This window comes from Dreissena polymorpha, chromosome 4, assembly GCF_020536995.1.
Source record: "Dreissena polymorpha isolate Duluth1 chromosome 4, UMN_Dpol_1.0, whole genome shotgun sequence".
In the NCBI taxonomy this organism is placed as follows: domain Eukaryota; kingdom Metazoa; phylum Mollusca; class Bivalvia; order Myida; family Dreissenidae; genus Dreissena; species Dreissena polymorpha.
Window position 1 is genome coordinate 83,972,294 of NC_068358.1, and position 22,635 is coordinate 83,994,928.

Genomic DNA, 22,635 nt, shown 5'->3' on the forward strand with positions numbered 1-22,635 from the left:
CTGTATTTCTGTAAAAAAAGTTCATAAAGTGGAATTTACATGTAGCAGCTCTAAAATAAGTAGAGTATATAGAGTGCGCGAATATGCTTAAACAAATGCTCAATCTTTGTGAAAATAGTGAGAATCACGCATGTGCGCTGTCAAGAATGGACACTGGAATAGTGACCATTTTAGAAACAACAGGGATATGCCCCATGGCTTGTTTTACGTCTGTTATTAGCAAAAATGCAATGAATTTTTGCTCTTATTTTAAGGGCACTTTCTGTCATGCTCGAAATGATAAAAACTAGGGATGGCAAAGGTTAATCGGTTAACCGGTTAACTGTTTCTTTAGGAGGTTAACCGATTACAAAATAAATAATTGGTTACTCTCGCAGAAAACACAATTTTTGGTTGAACGCCACAAATGCTCACATCGTTAGTTTTGTTTTACTTCATTTCACTGTATTGGCTAATGCGCTTATCTTATCGCAAATTATCAATAGCGATTAACGTTGTAAACTATCGGGTGCAGCAGATAAATGAGCAGGAACGCGAGCAATTCGCACTTCCTTTGCATTGTGTTTGTTTAGCACTTTACATTCTATTGTGTTTCAATTATTCACATATTGTTAAATTTAAATTATAAACCGATCAATTAGGCTTTTCAATTAGCACATTTGACTGCCAAATGTCATTTCATGTTATAAATATTAATTCATCGTGAATATCCAGTATAAATTCGGTCCAACTTGTTTAGATATCATGTATTTAAAAAGTTAAGCGACAATCTACAATTATGCTTCTTACCATGATCGGATGCTTGGAAATTGTTCAAACAGGCTGCTGACAAGAAATCAGCTACATGCATACTATGCCTAACGACAATTTCGTTGCATGGGGGTACATCCAAAAATCTCCATCAATCAAATGAATGAAAAAAAATAAAAATAACATGCACATTTTGTTTTGTTTGTTTGTTGTTGTTGTTTTTTGGTGTCGTTTTTTTTTGCAAGTCCTGTGAAGTATGCCGTTGCGTTGACAACCATTGCTTGATAAAATCAATAAAGCTGGACACCGTGATCACACCTGATCACTGTTGTTTTAACAACTATTGCAAACTTTAACGCCCTTATAAGGACATTGATATAACAGGCCTTAACAACAGAGGTTTGAAAACCACTTTGCCCGTTGCAAATTAAATTTACGCTAATTGACAATTGTTATAAACAGCAAACTATTAATGCAAGTAATTCTTAAAGGATAATGGGTGTTAATAAAACACAACATAATTCAAATTCTGCACTAGCTTTTAGTAATCAAGATGTAGAACAATAATTGTGTGTAAATGACATGAAGCTAATATTACAACAAAGAAATATCAAGCATGTAAAATATTGTTTATAAATATATACGTTTTGGGTGTTTTTTTATATTTATTTATGTGGTACAAAGACAGTTGCTTAGCCGGTTAACCGCTCGAATATTGAAACAGGTTAACCAGTTATGGATTTGATCAGGTTTGCCATCCCTAATAAAAACACAATTTTACTGTAGGTCTACTACATTGCGATCTATTCTTGTTATCCAACTTTCTTAACTAAATCCAGATATTTGTCTTTCATCGAGCATCACATTCACGCTTTTATAGGATGACAATCAATAACCCACGCAAGGAATGTTTTTTTGTAACTAGAATTTGTTAATGTCACTTGAACAAAATCTCAGCAATGAGTTTGGGATAACATGTTTAATCACAAGTACACATTTTAAAATACTCATATCAACTGATTGTTTACTAACAATTTTATTTAATTTGCCAGTAATGACAGATAATTAAATGCTTCGTTTTAGTTTACAATATCATTGATTTTCGCAATATGTAATATTACATATTTTATGTCTTTTTATGAGATTACGTTTGTTCAACAATATCCATTAATTTAACTAGAGAAACCGGCAATATCCATCAATATAACTAGAGAAACTGATATATTATGAACGAAATTGATAACTCAATTTTAACATTGTCATGTGGTAAAAGCCCATTTTTTCTGAAAAGCTGATTCTTTTTAAGTTAAAAATTGACAGTAAATTTAACAAGACTGAGTTTTACGGATTATCCAAAAGCAGAAAGGAAAAAACTTATAAACAAACTTCCTTTCTGAATAATTTATTTGAAGAACAATAAATAAAACAATTAATTATTCACACTCACAGTCAACATCCATCATAAATATTCACATAAATAATGAACATTGTTTGTCAAGTGATAATACTGTTATATGAAATGAGAACTTAACAGTTTCATAAATAGACTAGACACACTTCTGGCAATTACATATTCAACATTAAACATTTCAGGTTCACATGCACAATAGCACATATAAACATTAATTCATAAGTATTAAAATGTTATATAAATAAATTGAGGCTACAGTAATATTTTGTTTCTTGGCTGAAATACATTAATGTACACTTCATTTCTTGCACGAACACAATAAAATGGAATTTTAATAATTAGACTTCAAAATATGGTGCACGATCTTTAACATTTAAATCATACAACAGTTTCCCATCCAATCATTAAAATTCCAAGAAACAGTTCATATGATTATTATGCAAGTATTTTTGTTTCAACATGATATATTATACTTGCGCAGATTAGTAGTTGTATATTTTATTAAAATGACGCATAGTACATAAATAATCATTGATATTTACAGCAATAATACGATCAATATTATTATAAACAAACATTTGTACAAACATTGTGCTACCCAGCCATATAAATGGCTTACGAGTCACTGAGTTGACATGTTATCGGTGAAGTCATAAAATCACATCAAAATAGTGCAGGAAAGATCAGGATAATAAATAGAGTTAAATTGTTTAAAGTATTAACAAAGATAGTTTTTATCAATAACTTCTGTTCATTATAAACAGGTGGACTTAAAATCTTAGTATTGCAAGTTCATGTAGAAATAACTAATATTATTTAAATAGGTTATATAATTTACATAATGGTTTGTTTTAATTTATGTAGGATACATATAATGCTTATATACGTCAACAGACATTGTCTGACAGGAAAGCAGACACCAGATTCCTGATTAAATTAATGAAAACAACAATTCTTGATTAGAAATATGGCCTGTCTTGTCTTGATTAAATACACAGTATACAACACATACAGCCATGTGGGTACCAACTGGCAGGCAACAGACAATGGTAAAGGATTGACAGTTCACGATAATTACACAAACCCACATAATCATTTGGAAAATTAATTGATGTATTGTACAAGTGCATATGCTTTTTCTTTTAAAATCTTTTCCACCAAAATGTAATTTAGTTTTGCTGTAATTGATGTTCATTATACTCACATAAGTATAAAAAATAAAGTAATAAAGTAAAAGTATTAATTCAAGAAAATCTACATTTTGAATGAAAAATATTCTGTGAAAAACATGAAAAAAATCTATTAAGCAAAACGTAATCATTTATTTGAGTTGCCGAACTAGATATTTGTGAATTTTACCTAAACTTCCTTCAACTGAGTATTGTGATTTTGAACAACAATAAAAGAAAAAACTAAGTAAAAATTGGCTTATTAAAATTTTCATGTTTTTCCAACAAGCAACAGACTTTTGATATAAGCTCTCTCATGTTTGTGATAACATGTTTTGGTTGAAGTTCACAGGGAGGATAAAGAAACAAGCAAGGCTTATAAAGGCTACAAAAGAACTTACTTGCTCAATTATCTCAAAATTATAAAAGTAAAATGAAGTGCATTTCTAAAACTGACTGTATGTAAAGATTAACAGCAATTGTTTTTCATTGAATTAATTATTAAAAATTATGATATTTGAAAATGTGACTTATTAAGTCTTAAACATTAATCATAATTAAATGATTGGCACAAAATTGTAAATTATGACATTGTACATTGTATAATAAATCATTCAATTTATTATTCTTTATGAAATCTAAATAATGAAAAATGACAACAAAGAAGTCTACACTACACAACAGACTCCTTAATGATACATCCACTGAGTACTAGACCACCTCTTTGACCAACATCACTGTGTCTGTTTGTCCCAGGACCGGCATTATTGTCAGCTTTTTCTGTCACATGAATGTCAGTTGCAGAACATTTTTGCCCAGAGTTGTTGCTGGACTTTTCCTGTACAGGGACAGAGGTGCATGACTTTGTTTCCCAGTCAATGTGATCTACTTCTTCACCAGCATGTTGGCTTCTTTGTAAGAAATCGCTGTAGTATTCAGAGTTCACCCTTCTAGTAGGCGGTTGAGTATCTATATCACAGTCAGGCCTGTAGAGACGACGTGTTTCCTCCGTGCTGCCATTGTTTAATGGTAGTCGCATTCTGTCTCGATTGTGTTTTAACCGTTTTTGGTAAGGACTGTCAGTTAGTCTGTTTTTGGCAGTGTATGAGACAGAAGGTAAATTCTCATCACATAAGTCGGTGTGGCCCCTGCTGTCTGGTAATGTTGTGGACCCAGAGGAGGTGCACTGGTGTTCGTATTCTTGCTGGTGTTTTTTTAATGGGACCATCTCCAAATCATGCTCATGAATCCTGGACTGCACATCCTCCTGGCTAGCATAGCGGGATGATTCTGAGCTGGTCGCTGTCATGTACTCCGACTCACTCATACTCACAGAGTCTATGGGGCTATGCAAGGGTACATCCTCTGTGAACGGCTCGGACTGCAGTATCATCGACTCCGCTCGTACACACTCACTGTCAAAAGCAGTCCGACAATTTTCCAAATTCATCATTTCAAAAAGTTTGATGACATGCTGTTGCTTGATCTTGTACTTCTCATGAATCCGATCCAGTTTATCATTGCCATAGTCCTTGATCTTGTCCACCTGGCTGTTGTACCTCTCCCTTAACTGCACCAACTGACTGGAACTGTAGTCTTTAAGCCTTCCCAGCTGGTTGTTGTAGTTCTCCTTGAGTTTCTCCATCCTCAGTGTGGCGCCCTCTCTCATGCGGCCCATCCGGTTCACCTGGTTCTGATGATGCTCACGCAGGCGACCCAGCTGGAAGTGGTACTGGTCACGTATCTTTCCCACTTGGTTGTTGTAGTTTTCCTTAATGCTGCCCAGTCTGGCAGTTTTGTACTTGTCTATTGTTTCAATCATATGTCTGACCCTTACACGTCTTTGCTGACTGATGCACTTACGAACTCCAGCAAGTGTTAAAGAGTACGTCAGATTTAAACAGAAAAATGCTCCGGCGCATGACAGTCCAATTACTAAGCTCCAATGATATACATCTCGTAACACATCATAATCTAGAAACACAGTTATGGTGACCTCGCTTGAATTCCTGGGGTTACTAGCTATGCATTTGTAAGGTCCGCCGTCCATTCGCATCACATAGTCAATGTACAGAGACCCATCTTCAAGGATCACAATCCTGTCTGGGTGTGTTTCACTCTCAGGGAAGTAGTGTGGTTGTTCATGCCAGTCGTGCGTGGAATGGAAGGCCTTGTGGACAGCAGTGTCATTCAGGGGCAGATAACTTAGAGAGGACAGGGGATGAAAGTCGTGATATTTCAGTACCAGATTGCGAGGAGTAATCCATGTGATTTCTGGACTAGGATCACTGGAGGCTACACATTTCAGTATGGCTGGCCTTCCAACACGGAAGCTGCTGTCACTTGTGTGGGCCATAATTGTCACGTCACTGCAGTGTAATATTTCTAAATTTAAAGCAGTTATAAGAATTGTATCAGATGATGAAGTATTAGCACAGCTTAATGATTGGGCGCCTCGCAAAAAACTGGAGTTCATCTGTATTTCCTCGATAATCCAGTCAATGCTACAGTCACATGGAAGTGTGTTACCCTGGATGTCCAATATGGAAAGTCCTGAATTATGTTCAAAACTTGCATTTTGTAAATTGGTGATGTTGTTCAGACTGAGGTCAAGGGTTCTGATTGAGGTTAAAGGAGCAAACAACTCCGGGTGAATGAAAGACAACAGTGGGTTGTTGTTTAATTCTAAACATTCAAGGGAGGACAACCCTTTGAATGTGTTAGGTGAGAGGTATGTGAGACTTTTCAGGTAGCTTATAGTCAGGTTCCTCAGGCTGGAAAGATGTTCAAAGACTGCTGTGCTTATAGAACTTATAGGGTTCCCATCCAATACAAGCACAGTCAGATTGTCGAGTTGGTGAAACAAGTCACTAGTAAATTGGGATATATTGTTTCCAGCTAAGTCCAAATGTGTCAATGCTTGGAATGTTAAATCACTTTTAGTCACATTCTCCAATAGATTGAATGATAAATCCAGGTATTCAAGACTGTTTGTAGCAGAGAAAAGACCCTCACCATTGAATGCAGTAATCCGATTTTGTTGAAGATTGAGTGATTTCAGCTTGTTCATGTCTCGGAACAATTCATCTGGAATTGTTGTAATTTGGTTGTAACTTAAGTCCAGTGACTGGAGGTCTGTTAAATTTGTAAATGCATCAGCTTCTAACAACTGTATTGAATTATTCCGCAAATCTATCACTTTGAGACTAAATAAATTATGAAATATTGCACTTTTCAGAACACAAATATTGTTATTTGACAAGTTAATGACTAGAAGATTGGGAACATTTATAAATGCTTCCGCATTAAGGGTTGTTATTTTGTTATTGGACAAGATAAGTTCTTTTAGATGATTGTTTCGAAAAAGGTCGTTGCTGTGCACAGATTGAATGTTGTTTAAGCTGATATCTGCAGTTACCAGACCTGTAAAGATGTGAAAGACACTGGATATATTACTGATCTTGTTCCCACGTAACCGAATATCCGTTATGTTGCTAGGAATACCCTCAGGAATGCTGGTCAGTGATTGGTCAGCACAGGTCACATGACTAGACAAGTTGTTGATGATGCACTCACACCCCTCTGGACAGGCCATGCTGGCAGTCGCATGTGCACAGACTAGCAGGCAGGCTATAAAAGGTGTCACCATCCTGACGCTTTGTGCCATGACCTTACTAGGTCGGCCCATAATTTCGCTGGGATGACGTAAACTTGCTCGTGTTGAAGACATGGCTAGGTTTATCAAAGGACTGCTGCCAGCTGTGGTCCCTCTAGAAGGTCACGTCTGGCATCATGTCTGGTCTCAGCTTTCTGCAAATAGAACAAGAATACCTGTGAATTATTGATGCAGGTATAAACCTTGTTGCCATATTACTAACAAATATTCCTGTAAATTGTAGATGCCTTAATTAGCTTTGTTGCCACATTATCAGTTAATGGAACATGAGAGAATGTGTTACTTGACTTCAATTACATTTGAAAATTGGAATACACCATATGGGCACTGCATGTGACCAGAACTAAAAGAATACAGCTGGTCTGTGTTACAAGAAAAGACTTCAATTGTGCAAAAACTCCATAAAATCAGAAAGTGATGCATGTTTGTAGACTGCAACAACTGATGTACATGTATGATAATTTATGCACATGCATTATGCCTGGTTCTCCCAGAGACCAGTTTAATTAACCCTTTACTACTTGGATATGTATTTTGACACATTTTTAGTCCCTTAGAAAGTTACATTTAATTAAGACCTTTCTTACTAAATTCAAGTTTAAAGGCTTCATTTCCAACCCTTAGATACTGATGAGCAGCAAACAGAGCAGTTTGCACATAGACATTTTCACTTTGCTTCTGAGAAGGTTAATAATCATTACAGTGGTCTCTTTTTAAAAGATATTGAAGTCTGATAATATATTAAATTTATGTAGTTTAACTTCACATTAATGTTCAAATTAAAACAACAAAAAGCATTTTCATTGTGATTAGAAAATGTGTATGTTCCAAAATAGTGTATGCGCAACATACAGTTTACAAACTACTGACAATTTCATAAATCCTGTAAAAAATGTCATTAGTTTCAAGGACAGGAGTTGATTGATTCCCAAACAAGAATCTCACAATGTGGCTATTGATCCAGGATACAGTTACATATTCACTTCATAGCATCAAAATTCAGACAACCTGCCTGCCTATAGAGGTCTTTGTCCCTGCTAATCACTGAGCAGATCTGGGAAACTGATTGTGAGTATGATTATTGCATTGGAATATGGTTGATTGAGAATGTGAGTATGATTATTGCATTGGAATATGGTTGATTGAGAATGTGAGTATGATTATTGCATTGGAATATGGTTGATTGAGAATGTGAGTATGATTATTGCATTGGAATATGGTTGATTGAGAATGTGAGTATGATTATTACATTGGAATATGGTTGATTGAGAATGTGAGTATGATTATTGCATTGGAATATGGTTGATTGAGAATGTGAGTATGATTATTGCATTGGAATATGGTTGATTGAGAATGTGAGTATGATTATTGCATTGGAATATGGTTGATTGAGAATGTGAGTATGATTATTGCATTGGAATATGCTTGATTGAGAATGTGAGTATGATTATTGCATTGGAATATGGTTGATTGAGAATGTGAGTATGATTATTGCATTGGAATATGGTTGATTGAGAATGTGAGTATGATTATTGCATTGGAATATGGTTGATTGAGAATGTGAGTATGATTATTGCATTGGAATATGGTTGATTGAGAATGTGAGTATGATTATTGCATTGGAATATGCTTGATTGAGAATGTGAGTATGATTATTGCATTGGAATATGGTTGATTGAGAATGTGAGTATGATTATTGCATTGGAATATGGTTGATTGAGAATGTGAGTATGATTATTGCATTGGAATATGGTTGATTGAGAATGTGAGTATGATTATTGCATTGGAATATGGTTGATTGAGAATGTGAGTATGATTATTGCATTGGAATATGGTTGATTGAGAATGTGAGTATGATTATTGCATTGGAATATGGTTGATTGAGAATGTGAGTATGATTATTGCATTGGAATATGGTTGATTGAGAATGTGAGTATGATTATTGCATTGGAATATGGTTGATTGAGAATGTGAGTATGATTATTGCATTGGAATATGGTTGATTGAGAATGTGAGTATGATTATTGCATTGGAATATGGTTGATTGAGAATGTGAGTATGATTATTGCATTGGAATATGGTTGATTGAGAATGTGAGTATGATTATTGCATTGGAATATGGTTGATTGAGAATGTGAGTATGATTATTGCATTGGAATATGGTTGATTGAGAATGTGAGTATGATTATTGCATTGGAATATGGTTGATTGAGAATGTGAGTATGATTATTGCATTGGAATATGGTTGATTGAGAATGTGAGTATGATTATTGCATTGGAATATGGTTGATTGAGAAGAGTGGTCCTTATGATCTTTGAACATTAGATGCATTTGTGAATGATCAGGAAAGAAAATATAGGTAGGAAATTATATAATATAATTTCATATGTTTGAGAAATGTTAGTTAAAGATGCACAGAATGTGTCAATTATGTTGTGTAAATAGACATTTCAGTTTCATGTTCTGTGGATATATCCCATAGACTTATGTCAACAATTAGCTGCATCATCTAGACACAACTAACAAGCAGCAACAGGCCCTTGTTATGTGTTAAGTAACTATTCAGCCAAGCCCACATCATATGACATTAATATATGTAACATTCCGCTCTAGAATAATTTTAAATGGTTGTTTACAGGAATTGAACATTAACAGGTAGCTTTTGAAACATTAAATAAAAGAAAGCTTCTTTGTTGCAGCAAGATGTATCTTACTCAGATTCTTCCCAGAACTATGTAAGACTAGCAGAGAACAAACAATACACAGATGTGTGTTAGCACATATTAAACGTTTGTTAAGATTTTGATTTGTAAGGAAATAAGAAGACAGAAAACAGACAAAGGTCAACTGAACACCTTTTGTATGGAATGTCAAACCTTAATTTCACACAATGTTTCAGTATATATTCCAGGATAATAATAACTCTCCTGATTAATATACATAAATAAAAAAATATGTACAGTATGTAAGCTTACTTTAATATGGCCACACTATATTACTACAGAGACAGTATTCTGACATTTAGATATCATAGCTCAGGCAGAGCATTCTGACATTTAGATATCATAGCTCATGCAGAGTATTCTTACATTAAGATATCATAGTTCAGGCAGAGTATTCTGATGATATCACAGCTCAGACAGAGTATTCTGACATTTAGATATCAAAGCTCAGGCAGAGTATTCTGACAGTTAGATATCATAGCTCAGGCAGAGTATTCTGACATTTAGATATCATAGCTCAGACAGAGTATTCTGACATTTAGATATCATAGCTCAGGCAGAGTATTCTGACATTTAAATATCATAGCTCAGACAGAGTATTCTGACATTTAGATATCATAGCTCAGGCAGAGTATTCTGACATTTAGATCTCATAGTTCAGGCAGAGTATTCTGACATTTAGATATCATAGTTCAGGCAGAGTATTCTGACATTTAGATATCATAGTTCAGGCAGAGTATTCTGGCATTTAGATATCATAGCTCAGACAGAGTATTCTGACATTTAGATATCATAGCTCAGGCAGAGTATTCTGATATTAAGATATCATAGCTTAGGCAGAGTATTCTGACATTTAGATATCATAGCTCAGACAGAGTATTCTGACATTTAGATATCATAGCTCAGGCAGAGTATTCTGACATTAAGATATCATAGCTCAGGCAGAGTATTCTGACATTAAGTTATCATAGCTCAGACAGAGTATTTGACATTTAGATATCATAGCTTAGGCAGAGTATTCTGACATTTAGATATCATAGCTCAGGCAGAGTATTCTGGCCTTTAGATATCATAGCTCAGGCAGATTATTCTGACATTTAGATATCATAGCTCAGGCAGAGTATTCTGACATTTAGATATCCTACCTCAGGCAGATTATTCTGACATTTAGATTTCACAGCACAGGCAGTTATTACTGCAATTTTTGGCAGTAATGATACAACTCGGCTTCTGTAGTACTACACTTGGCTTATATAGCCTAGACAGACTTGGAGGGGGCTCACAGAGTAAGCATGTAGATTACCAGTAATTTATGGCTTTCTAGTTTGTTGGCAATCAGGAATTGGCTGGTAGATTTTATGTTCTTATGATGAGACATTTATAAAGTGAGCCTGGTGTTAGAAAACCAGGTGATTTATTCAATATGATGTCTGCTTCTGGAATGCGTTATGTTTTGACCAAAGGATTTCTGGCATTTTTGCCATTTGTATACTATCTTATTCCCAGTTTTGTGTGCAAAGATATTATGTAAGTGCGCAGGAATGTTTTTTGTATGCATTTATTAATCATTAAAACTGAAGAAACATGGATACAATATATGTATCTCGGAAAAAGAATTTTTTTGGAAAAACCCAATAATCTGCTGGTACAAATAAACATGACCCATTTATAATCCTTTCAAAATCACACACCGTATCAACAGTTATAATTTAAAGTAAGCTAGCATTGGTTGATTTAATGGACCAGCGTTGTTTGTACCGGGGTGATTAGTGGGGTTTTCTAAACTTGTGCTTTTCCGGGATAGATCTATTGGAAAAACTTCACATCTAAGCTGCATTGTTTATTATTGTCAGCAGTGTCCTGGTTTAAAAATCATTGCAGAGTACTTGTGTTTTTTTTACACATTCAACAAGGACTATTTTTCCTTTAGGTTTTCAAACAGATTTTAAAGTATTTAAAGCATCTCTTCACTGTGTATAAAACACGATCAATATCCATATTGTTTATTTGCAATTAACAAAGTAAACTTTATGGTTGTATTCCTTATCTTTTTCTATGGTTGTATGTTCTTACACTTCATGATATTATTATTTATTCATGCATGCATACATGGCAAGAATGATAACTAAATGTCAGTGATGTTTCATTTCAAACTTAAGTTTAGTGTCTGCAACCTTGAACAATTAATAAATTAATAAGGTTTTACAAAGATCGTTTGAGCATATAACATAGCAACTGAAATTTAATGAAAGAAAACTGAAATCAGAGCATTACCTCTGTCTCTATTTAGGTGATGAAAGCAAAGACAATAACACTACATGTAGATCAACACTAGTGGATAATGAAGGGTTAGCATCTAGTATTGCACATAATTAATGGTAGGTCATAAACACTCAGTGGTAATGATGATATGATAACAGTCTGATTATCATGTTTATGTGATGGTCAATACCAGTGTTGCCCTGTGACCAACAAACTGCAGTTTAAATATCACTATCTCTCAGTACAAATCTCACTATCTCCCCTTGATAACTTTGATTTGGCCCAACAATTATGACCAACTATTTGTATTATCTGCTTAATGTTGTTAACAACAAGCATATATATGCACTTGCTGTACTGCTTAATGTTTTTTTTTCAGACAGCAAAATAAAATTTAAATTAATCTTTTGATAATAAAAGATATTGGAAACTGAATTCATAGTAAAATAAAGTATCATAAAGTATAACCCACTTAAAGGGTCTTGTTCAAACTTTGGCAAAATGACAATTAACAAAAATTGTCAGGGCTAGAATTTAACTTTTTTTCTACTTGCAAAACCTTGCGAGCAGCTTTAATACCAACTCGCAAAATCAAAAACATTCTCGCAAATTTTGCTGGAAACATAATTTAATTTCGTTTTTTTATTCAACAGTTAACTTTGCTTTATCTTTTGTATTGTTATTTCCATCTGTGGGCAAAAAGTAACTAGTTATTTTTCGCTTCGACGCCATGTCTGTTCAAATTCAATCAACACGTGTCAATAAGTCGACTGTTTAACGTTCTTTGTACCAATACCATTCTCGTATCTGTACTATAAGTATACTAGTCTATATACAAGGTGCGCGCTTCCGCATACGGGTTATAGGACGTTCTATGACCTATGGTTTAGCGTTCAGGACGTCGAACGCATTTAGCAATATTACTGTTTTTTTTTTAACTATTTCTTTACTCGCAAAAAATTACTAGTGGCTTAAAACTTAACTCGCAATCGGTATTTTTCACTCGCATTTTGCGAGTGTGCGAGTGTTAATTTCGAGCCCTGATTGTCATAAAGTATGTAGCAATATTTTCAAACAAGCAAAATACAATGCCTGACTGAGTAAAATGTTAGTTATATATGTTTGTTTATGAATAATCATCAATAAAAAAAATGGTGAAATAAAGTGTTTCTAAAGCTTTTCATCAATAATTGTCAACCTATGTGCATAACTAACATATCATTTAAAAAAACTTTCAATTTCAAAATCTTTAAAGGTCCAGTAGTATATGTAGCGAGTTGGTTTTTGCTTCCTTACGTCAGAGGTTCAAATCCCAGTATGGGCAAATTTTTTATGTCCCCCACTATAGTAGTGGGGGACATATTGTTTTTGCCCTGTCCGTTGGTTGGTCTGTTGGTTGGTCTGTTTGCGCCAACTTTAACATTTTGCAATAACTTTTGCTATATTGAATATAGCAACTTGATATTTGGCATGCATGTGTATCTCATGGAGCTGCACATTTTGAGTGGTGAAAGGTCAAGGTCATCCTTCAAGGTCAGAGGTCAAATATATGTGGCCAAAATCGCTCATTTTATGAATACTTTTGCAATATTGAAGATAGCAACTTGATATTTGGCATGCATTTGTATCTCATGGAGCTGCACATTATGAGTGGTGAAAGGTCAAGGTCAAGGTCATCCTTCAAGGTCAGAGGTCAAATATATGTGGCCCAAATCACTTATTTTATAAATACTTTTGCAATATTGAAGATAGCAACTTGATATTTGGCATGCATGTGCATCTCATGGAGCTGCACATTTTGAGTGGTGAAAGGTCAAGGTCATCCTTCAAGGTCAGAGGTCAAATATATGTGGCCCAAATCGCTTATTTTATGAATACTTTTGCAATATTGAAGATAGCAACTTGATATTTGGCATGCATGTGTATCTCATGGAGCTGCACATTTTGAGTGGTGAAAGGTCAAGGTCATCCTTCACAAGGTCAAGGCCATCCTTCAAGGTCAAACGTCATATAGGGGGACATTGTGTTTCACAAACGCATCTTGTTTCCTTGTGCTTAAAATTTTATAGTTTTATTTTAAAAATATATAAGAAACAGTTAAAAAAAACTGTGAACTAGTCCCTTTAAATATTGAAAAAATTTAGTATGAAGTACAATAGGTCTATTGTTACATACACTTGAATCAGTATCAACATGACTGTAATTGGCTTCACACAGTAAGACCATTGAGAAGTAAACGTGGGGCAACTTGAGAGCTGGGGCTTACTGGGCTAAAATTACAGTATAAGCCTATAATTAGTAACTATAACAGTTGAATGTCAAAAATACTAGATTGTTCAAGTATGTCTTTGCTGAATTGGCATAAAGTTGACATGTAATGAGGAACGACTACAGTTGATGCTTGAAACTCTTATCATATGCAGATGTTGACATTTTGTGACATTTATATTCTTATTTAATTATCATAAGGTATAAACATGGCATCTTAATATCTTGTAACAATTTTTAATAAAGAGCCAGTGTAAGTGTATTAAATAATTAAAAAAAATGTTATACTAGTTGATTATGAATATAAACTATGAAACAGATCCTTATCTAATACTGATGAGTTATACATAACACATTTATTTTTAACTTATGCAACTGGTGTCAAAATCGGAACTTGCTTCAGCAAAATTAAGTTAACTAATTGACAATTGCAGTATTTTAAATAATTAATGAGAGAAAATGTCACGTTATAAGTGGAAATTTCTTCAATTGCGTAAAAGTTACAAATCAAAATGTGATCCATAAATGTTAGTTTTTACATACATTTAGCTTCTTCCGATTTACTAGGACTACACATTAAGAAATACATAATCAGATGTTGTACACATGTACAGCCATATTCTTTGGTACTGTTTATTGGAAAGAACCTTGATGATGACCATAAAGTGATGAGTGTCCTCCACATGAGTCTCCTCACCCCACGCTCAGAATTATTCTCAACACTGTCTTATGTCCTTTTTCTTGATATGTGATGGGTCCCAGGACAATTGGCCACTGGCAGGCTACATGTAATTCAAACTAAAGCATTAACCAAGCAGATACTGTTAACTGCTGCTAAATGGTTAGAGTGTAGGAGTAGTGGAATAAGCCTTTTATGTAAAAAAAAAGCTTAGTGTTTTGAGTGATTACTAATTTAATTTTGCTACTGTTCAATACGAGACGGAACATTAATATCTACTTAAGAGTTTAACTACTGCAAGATGGCCAGTTAAAGCAAAATGTATCATCATTTCAAGGCAATATGTTGTATGCACGACCTTTGGTGTTTGCTCAAGGTCAATAGCACTTGAGTGAAATAGGCTTTATTTAATTAAACAGTTATAAAGGACTTGCGTGATGTATTGACTTTTAACATTATATGTGGAAATCAACACTTGTTTTTGTGTATATTAAAAAATAGCTGGGCATACATGTCCTTCAGACACATTTCTATTATATATCTGGTTCACAGCTGATACCTGTCCATTACATGCCTGTTTACAGGTAATCAATACATAACATCTGCACTGTTAATTACCCAGCTAACTAACACATGTTCTGGTCTGTCATTACAAAGGACCAATATGTATGCTGTAATGAGCCATGAAAGAGATGAAGATGAATTAGGAGCCAGGTTTTCAGAACAAATAAGGTACACTTTTTAACAAACTGCCATCATAGACAATACATCAATCAATTAATTAATGAACAATAACCATAAAATCATATTTGTTACCAACGCATTTTACAAGGCGTAACAATTTAACCCTAATGATACCAAAAAATCTTATAAGTTGCAAGTAACCAAAAATGGAAAAAAAACATACCGTATACTTGCGCTTATAAGACGCCCTCGCTTGTAAGACGCACCCCAACTTCAATCTTTATAATCGGTGGATTTGAGACTGACCTGCGTGTAAGACGCGGTCAAATTTTGCCTTTTTCATCGGCCGAAAAATGGCAGAATGTTAAAGAAAATCATCAATTAGTAACATATTGAGAATTTTTCAAACTCTCGCTGCATACAATTAGTAATTCACGCAAGTCTGAAAAATAAAACAATCAAACAACAAAGTAAATAATATTTGTTTATTTTATGATTTATTAGTGGGTTTTAATTTATTTTCAAGTATTATTCATGCAATAAAAATAATTATCAAATTAACAAAATTTCTAACAATTGCGTATTTAATCATTTGCCCTAACAATTGCAAACATATTACGTTCGTAATATCAATGCACAAGCAAAATTGATCGTATCAGTCATCTTAACTGTATTATTTGACAGGTATTAAAATTTAATAGGCAGATATTTTAAAAGCGCTTAGTTTTATAACCTAGATTATGCAAATTTTACGCCCATTGTCTATCAACAATAGGTAACGCCTACTTTCATAAAATTAGCCAATCGCGTGATAAAGTGATAGACTCCGAAGCGCAGATCGAAATCACGTGTCAAGAAGAAAGCCATATGCGGATAATTGCATGCGGTCGCTCTTTGCTCCCGTCTTTGTTGGCCCCTAATAAGGTGTCATCGGCATTAGAGGGTTGTCTGAATAAACGTGTTTATTTAACAATTGACAGTTGCAAACTGGTAACTTATTTCAGAGGATACCCTAATTTCCAATTATGTCTTACCGTATACGTGCGCTTATAAGACGCCCTCGCTTATAAGACGCACCCCGATTTCGGACTTTATAATCGGTGGATTTAAGACTGACCCGCGTGTAAGACGCGGTCAAATTTTGCCGTTTTCATCGGCCGAAAAACGGCAGAATGTTGAAGAAAATCAATAAGAAACACATTGTGAATTTTTCAAACTCGCGCTGCATACAATTAGTAATTCACGCAAGTCCGAAAAATAAAACAATCAAACAACAAAGTAAATAATATTTGTTTATTTCATGATATATAAGTAGGTTTTAATTTATTTTCAAGTATTATTCATACAGAAAAAATAATTTTCAAATCAACACAATTTCTAACAATTGCGTATTTAATCAATTTGCCATAACAATTTCAAACATATTATGTTCTTAATTGATCGTATCAGTCATCTTAAAATCCTTCGAAATCCTCATCATCGCTTTCACCGAACAGTTCGTAGAATTCCTCACTAGTGAGATTGTCATCGTAAACCCAGTCGCCGATATCATCATCATCATCGTCGCAATCACTAACCTTTGCACAGGCCGATACATCCTCAGATTGATCGCGATTTTCCACAAGATCAACAAACAACTCGTCCTCCTGTGTACCATCCATTGAGTTTGAGATAATAAGAGTTTCGTTTGCGTTTCTTTTTGACGATTCCAGTAGTTGTAATTTGTAAATATAATTGTATTGTTTGACGGGTATTGAAAACTAAGAGGCAGATATAGATTACCTTGATTATGCAAATGTTACGCCCATTGTCTATAGGTAATGCCTACTTTCATAAAATTAGCCAATCGCGTGATAGAGTGAAATCACGGGTCAAGAAGAAAGCCACCTGTGGATAATTGCATGCGGTCACTCTTTGCTCCCGCTGTCGTGGGTCCCTAATAAATAAGGTGTCATCGGCATAAGTGGGTCGTCTGAATGAACGTGTTTATTTAACAATTGACAGTTGCAAACTGGTAACTATTTTCAGACGATACCCTTATTGCCAATTATGTATTAATTGACAATTAACAGCGTCGAACAAAGACGATCAGGTGATACAAATTTGTCAAGAAGCACTTGTAATCGGCAGCGTGTTTATTTAACAATTAACAGTTTCAAGCTGCGAACTGATTTTGCTGTTATTTTAAGCATGTTTGGCATCGTGTCGCCGCTTACACACGTATACTATTATGTCCAATTTATATGACATTTAACGACGTCGCGCGCAGACAATCGGGTGATACAAACTTTTCAAGTATAACCATGGACAATATAACGCCTTACGACCCCAAAATAACAAAATTCAAATTAAAAATAATAGGCAACAAAATCAGTAACAATACATTTTATTACAAATAAATCGGTAACTGAACATAGCGTTCCGATACACAGTACGGGCCAAAACAGACTTTAGAGAAAATGCAAATGGCTGCCGCGATGATTCAAAACAACTGACAAGTGTCCAACTTGGCTAGCATAAGCCCAGTAAACTCGATATTTTGAAAATTTTTGTTTATTTTCACCAGTATCTCGCTTATAAGACGCGACCGCAACTTAATAATTTGAGTCTTAAAAATGCGTCTTACAAGCGAAAGTATACGGTAAGTAAAAATGTTGATACAAAACCCATAAGTATTTTTATGAACTTATGTAGTAAAGCTGGTGTCTAGGCAATGGGCTCCCCGCATTTTTTGGCTTTCCCGAACAATTGGCACGTCACAAATTTGTCAAACAGGCAATTGCACTTGATTAAAGGCGATTGATAAAGCCTGTATATAACAATTGATAGGTAATTTCTAATTTAATCAAACAGAGGAAATTATATTTTCTGCATGGATTTAAATTTCTTAGGTAGAAATGACAAAAGGCTTGCCTTTTCCTTTCCCCAAAAAATATATATGTGTATATATTCAAAATATTTGAAACACCTTATTATACGGAGATATTACTCATTTTTATTGCAATGTTCGTACTTTTTTTTTACATTGATAATTAGCGATCTCTTTTTTTTCAAGCCATTAGTGAAATAATCAGTCCAACAAAGTGTTGATGGGCTTTTATCAAACGCCTCCTTTCAAAAATTGTTTGTCTGATGTAAAGTCTAGTCAAATGTCGTTATTGGGGAAAAACATTAGTGTTTCTTAGCCTTTAATCGGGTGCCAATTGTCAGTGCGTACGAATTTACGGGTAATGCAAAAAAACAACAGCAATATTAAATTAAAATCTTTGGTATATTCACATAGTTTACAAACTGATGGCAGGAGAAATATTGTATATTTTTTGTTTTAAATTTAGTTACATTTACTGGATAAATTACTTATACATGTTATTTGACTAGCTTTAAAGTTTCCTGAAGTTGTTTATTTAGTTGGATGTTTGCTGTTTTCAACAGTGTTATAGTCATATTATGGAGGTCAGATAACCTACTTTTACACTCTGTGTCATAACTGGTAAGACCCTGAATTGTCTATTACTGCACTAGGTCTAATTGGTATGACAGGGTCATGTTGATAATGCTATATCTTCATGTTATATATAATTCAGATAAGGACCCAAGTATATGCATTCTGCTTGCTGTTCTTGTCTTCATACAAGATAATGATCTACATGTAATAATTTTACAACAATTGGCAATACATGTACTTCGTCCAATAGTCTCGCTAACGAAAAAGTATAAATTGCATTTTGTACTATTGATTTAAAAATAAGATATCTTTGAACAATCAAATGACACTTATGTGTCAAATCTCATTTTTAGTGAGGCTGTTTTCGGAGAAAACTCGAGCTATTGTCATAGCCAGCTCGTCCAACGTCCGCCTTAGGTGTCGTGCTAAAACCTTAACATTGGCTCTTAAATCAAAGTGCTTCACCCTACAACTTTGAAACTTCATATGTAGATGCACCTTGATGAGTTCTACACGCCACACCCATTTTTGGGTCACTAGGTCAAGGTCACTGTGACCTCTAAAAATAAAAAAAAAATCAAAAAAAAATCTGACAAGCTTTCGCAGCCGAGCGTGGCATCCGTTATGCAGTGCTCTTGTATATATTTTTTCCAGTAGTAAAATAAAGATAATTTAAGGGTAATACATGTTCAATGACTGCTATTCACTCAATGGTACCTTTTACTATAATAGCACATTGTGAGTCTTATTTATAATTTTAGATTCATCTGTTAGGTATTGCTTGGTAATAATTGATATAAAGGGAATGCGTAAAACTTCTCAATCACATAATCATCCCTTAATTGCCCGCCATGTTCAGATTTATCCAGCATATACACCTTTTCAGCAAGGTTACAATCAGATCATTGCTCTAAAGGGCTGATAACCTTTGCAATCCTAGATAATTGTTGTTGATGGGCATATTTTCTGCAAATAGAGAGCTAATTAATTATTGATTTTAAGTTTTTTATTTTAAGGCTGAAAGATTTCCTCTGATGTATACATTTTGTATCTTTTGACCCAGTCATTACTGTTCTGTTCATGTACATCATTATGTGGTAATCATATGCAGTTAAAGCTCAATAAAACTGCCAGAATGTGATTGTGACTGATGTTAAGTCACGTGTGTATGTAATTAGATCTATCTCTAATGTAAGCTTACAATAATGGTTTATTATCTTAAAATAGACCCCTTGAAACAAGCTGCTAGCGCTGGCATTTCTAAATTGAGTATTTAGTGGTCCATATGAATGTATTTTTGTTTCATTTTTGGGACAAAATTAACTCTTCAATAGAGTGTCCCTATCAACTGTCATTTAATTTGTGGATTTTAGTAGGGGAGCTCATGAGTTGATTTTGTAATTAAAAGCCCCACTTCCCTCCAAAAAAAAAAGTTAGCTAGTCATTCTAACAAGCTGGCTGCATAGAATGGGACGAGTGTTAAAAGCATTAACATACAATTTCACCCGCTTACAAAATGCATTAGAAAGGTTCATTTTTCTAAAGTATTCAACTTTAAAGCTATTAACTTTTGAACCTTGATCCACTTGGTACTTTTGGTCTTGATAAACTCAGGTGATGTAGTAATAAGTTTTGTTGGTCAAATTTTCTAAATGTAAGGCTATGATAAATGAAACCCGTCATTTAAATTCATGGCTTTCTTGTACATGATGCCTTAATAGTGTTTTATTGCTGCTGTAACATTTAAACATCCATCTTTCCTCTCCTCATTGTTCATGAATGCAGTTCTAAATATGTATGCCTGTAGTGTCAGATGTCAGCCTGTTTCAAGATATGTTAATGGTTACAGGAAACATTAATGTGTTGTAGAGTCAATTGTGAAGTGATCTTTTGCAAGTTGTTATTTTACATTCCTACTATATATTAAAAAACTGCACATGCTTTACATGCATGTTTAAATTGAGTAGAAGAAGAAAACAACTCTCAGAACATTTTTTCTTCAGAAATTTTAAACAGTGACTTGGTCATTGGTGTATCTTGAAAATGTTTATTGCTACAAATAATGCATATAATACCTTATATACAGGGAAACAAAAAACAACATTACCATAATCTTTGGTTTTACAAATTTATTTCCTGATTTATTTGTTTTCCTTTATATTATGCAACAAACAATGCAGAATGATCCACTTGATTCAGATTCAATTTTTTTGTATTCAAACTGTTGAAAGCAGCACTCTAAATGTTAATTTATTGTTTTTGCCTTCCATAAATATTGCTTAGTTTATTTGTTTAACATGATAAGCCCCTGATACTTTGTTGTCTATTGTTGGCTGTTGGTTGACCTTGAGTTCTTAATTCGTCAACAACTTTACCATCCCATGATTAAAAGGTACAAACATGCATTAAGTTTCCATGGATTTCTTTCACAGATAACTCAAACATACCTTACATATGTGCAGGATGTTTCACTAGGAACATTAAGACACTGAAATCATCTTTGCTATTGCTGTTTGTGATTGACAAAAGTTTAATTTAAAAAATCTGAATCTTCAAGAACTCACCTTGGATTTATATTCCAGCCACCCCACCATGTGAGGGTTTTGTTTCAGTAAGCTAGTTCATTGTCTTAACATCTGACCTGCCAGCACAAAATGAGAGCTTTATGCACCGAATCCTTTAAACACACTCTTTACATTACAGCTGATAAACACTTTCCACTACAGTATGGATGTGTATTAACAGTGTAAATGCTCTTGGTTCACCCTAGCCTCTATCTCACCTCAGCTCTTATTGGTCTAAAGCAGTCATGTGACCTGCCTGCAGTAGTAGGGAAGCTGATTTCCAATATCTCCGGTTTATGGAGAAATCATTATTATTGGAACCTGGCTTGTTATTCTGTGGAAGCTAGAAGCAATAGAATTGTATGGAGTTATTGTGTACATGCATACATGTATAGGTTAACTGTAAATGTTTGTGCTGTTTTTGTCCATTATTTAGGCCTCCCTTGGAAGAAGGTTGCAAATAGCAGTTGTTGACCTTCCTACCTCAAAGGTCAAGTTAACACTTAGAAGTAACATGTCAAAGTTGTCCATAAATCCTCCTGAAAATTAATTTTTACAACCATGTTTTGATGGATTTAAAAAAACTTGGCACAAATGCGATCAATCATAAGACTTGTCTCATGATAACTTGTTTCCTACCTTTAAGGTCAAGGTCACTCTTAGAGTAAAAGGTCAATTTTGGTCATAAAACAGCTTGTCTGCAGGATTTTAACTATGTTATTAATCATGCTATCTTTAAATAACTTACCACTTATGACAACTAAGTCTCTACCTCAGATGTCCAGGTCAGATTGAGAGGTCGAAGGTCAAATTTGGGTCCTTTAACATCTTTTCGTGGCTGTAACTTTGTCATAATGCGATTTTTATTTCACGGCGTAGCTGTTTAAACCAGCTTTTCACCTTGGCTGTCCTTTGTAGGTGTCCAATAAAATTTGAGTAAAATTGTCCAGCCAGTAAGCCCGAAACTTTTAGTTATAGAAACATGCAATCTACAAACAGTTAT

The 22,635-nt window shown here is 34.3% G+C and overlaps 2 protein-coding genes across 2 annotated transcripts in view; one reads left to right on the top strand and one right to left on the bottom strand.

Moving 5' to 3' along the window:
• Positions 1-22,635, top strand: part of LOC127876233 (cytokine-like nuclear factor N-PAC) — an 85,221-nt gene that overhangs the window by 53,237 nt on the left and 9,349 nt on the right. The gene's annotated exons all lie outside the window — the stretch shown is intronic.
• Positions 1,711-21,830, bottom strand: LOC127876231 (immunoglobulin domain and leucine-rich repeat-containing protein 2-like). Its single transcript, XM_052421292.1, has 2 exons — positions 21,633-21,830; positions 1,711-7,140 (listed from the first exon to the last, which is right to left on the bottom strand). The coding sequence occupies exon 2, from the start codon at positions 7,058-7,060 to the stop codon at positions 4,004-4,006; it is 3,057 nt and encodes a 1,018-aa protein (XP_052277252.1). The 5' UTR covers positions 7,061-7,140; positions 21,633-21,830; the 3' UTR covers positions 1,711-4,003.

What these genes read in the sequence shown, in the direction of transcription:
- LOC127876231 (XM_052421292.1), bottom strand. Translation starts at nt 7,060, where the DNA reads ATGTCTTCAACACGAGCAAGTTTACGTCATCCCAGCGAAATTATGGGC.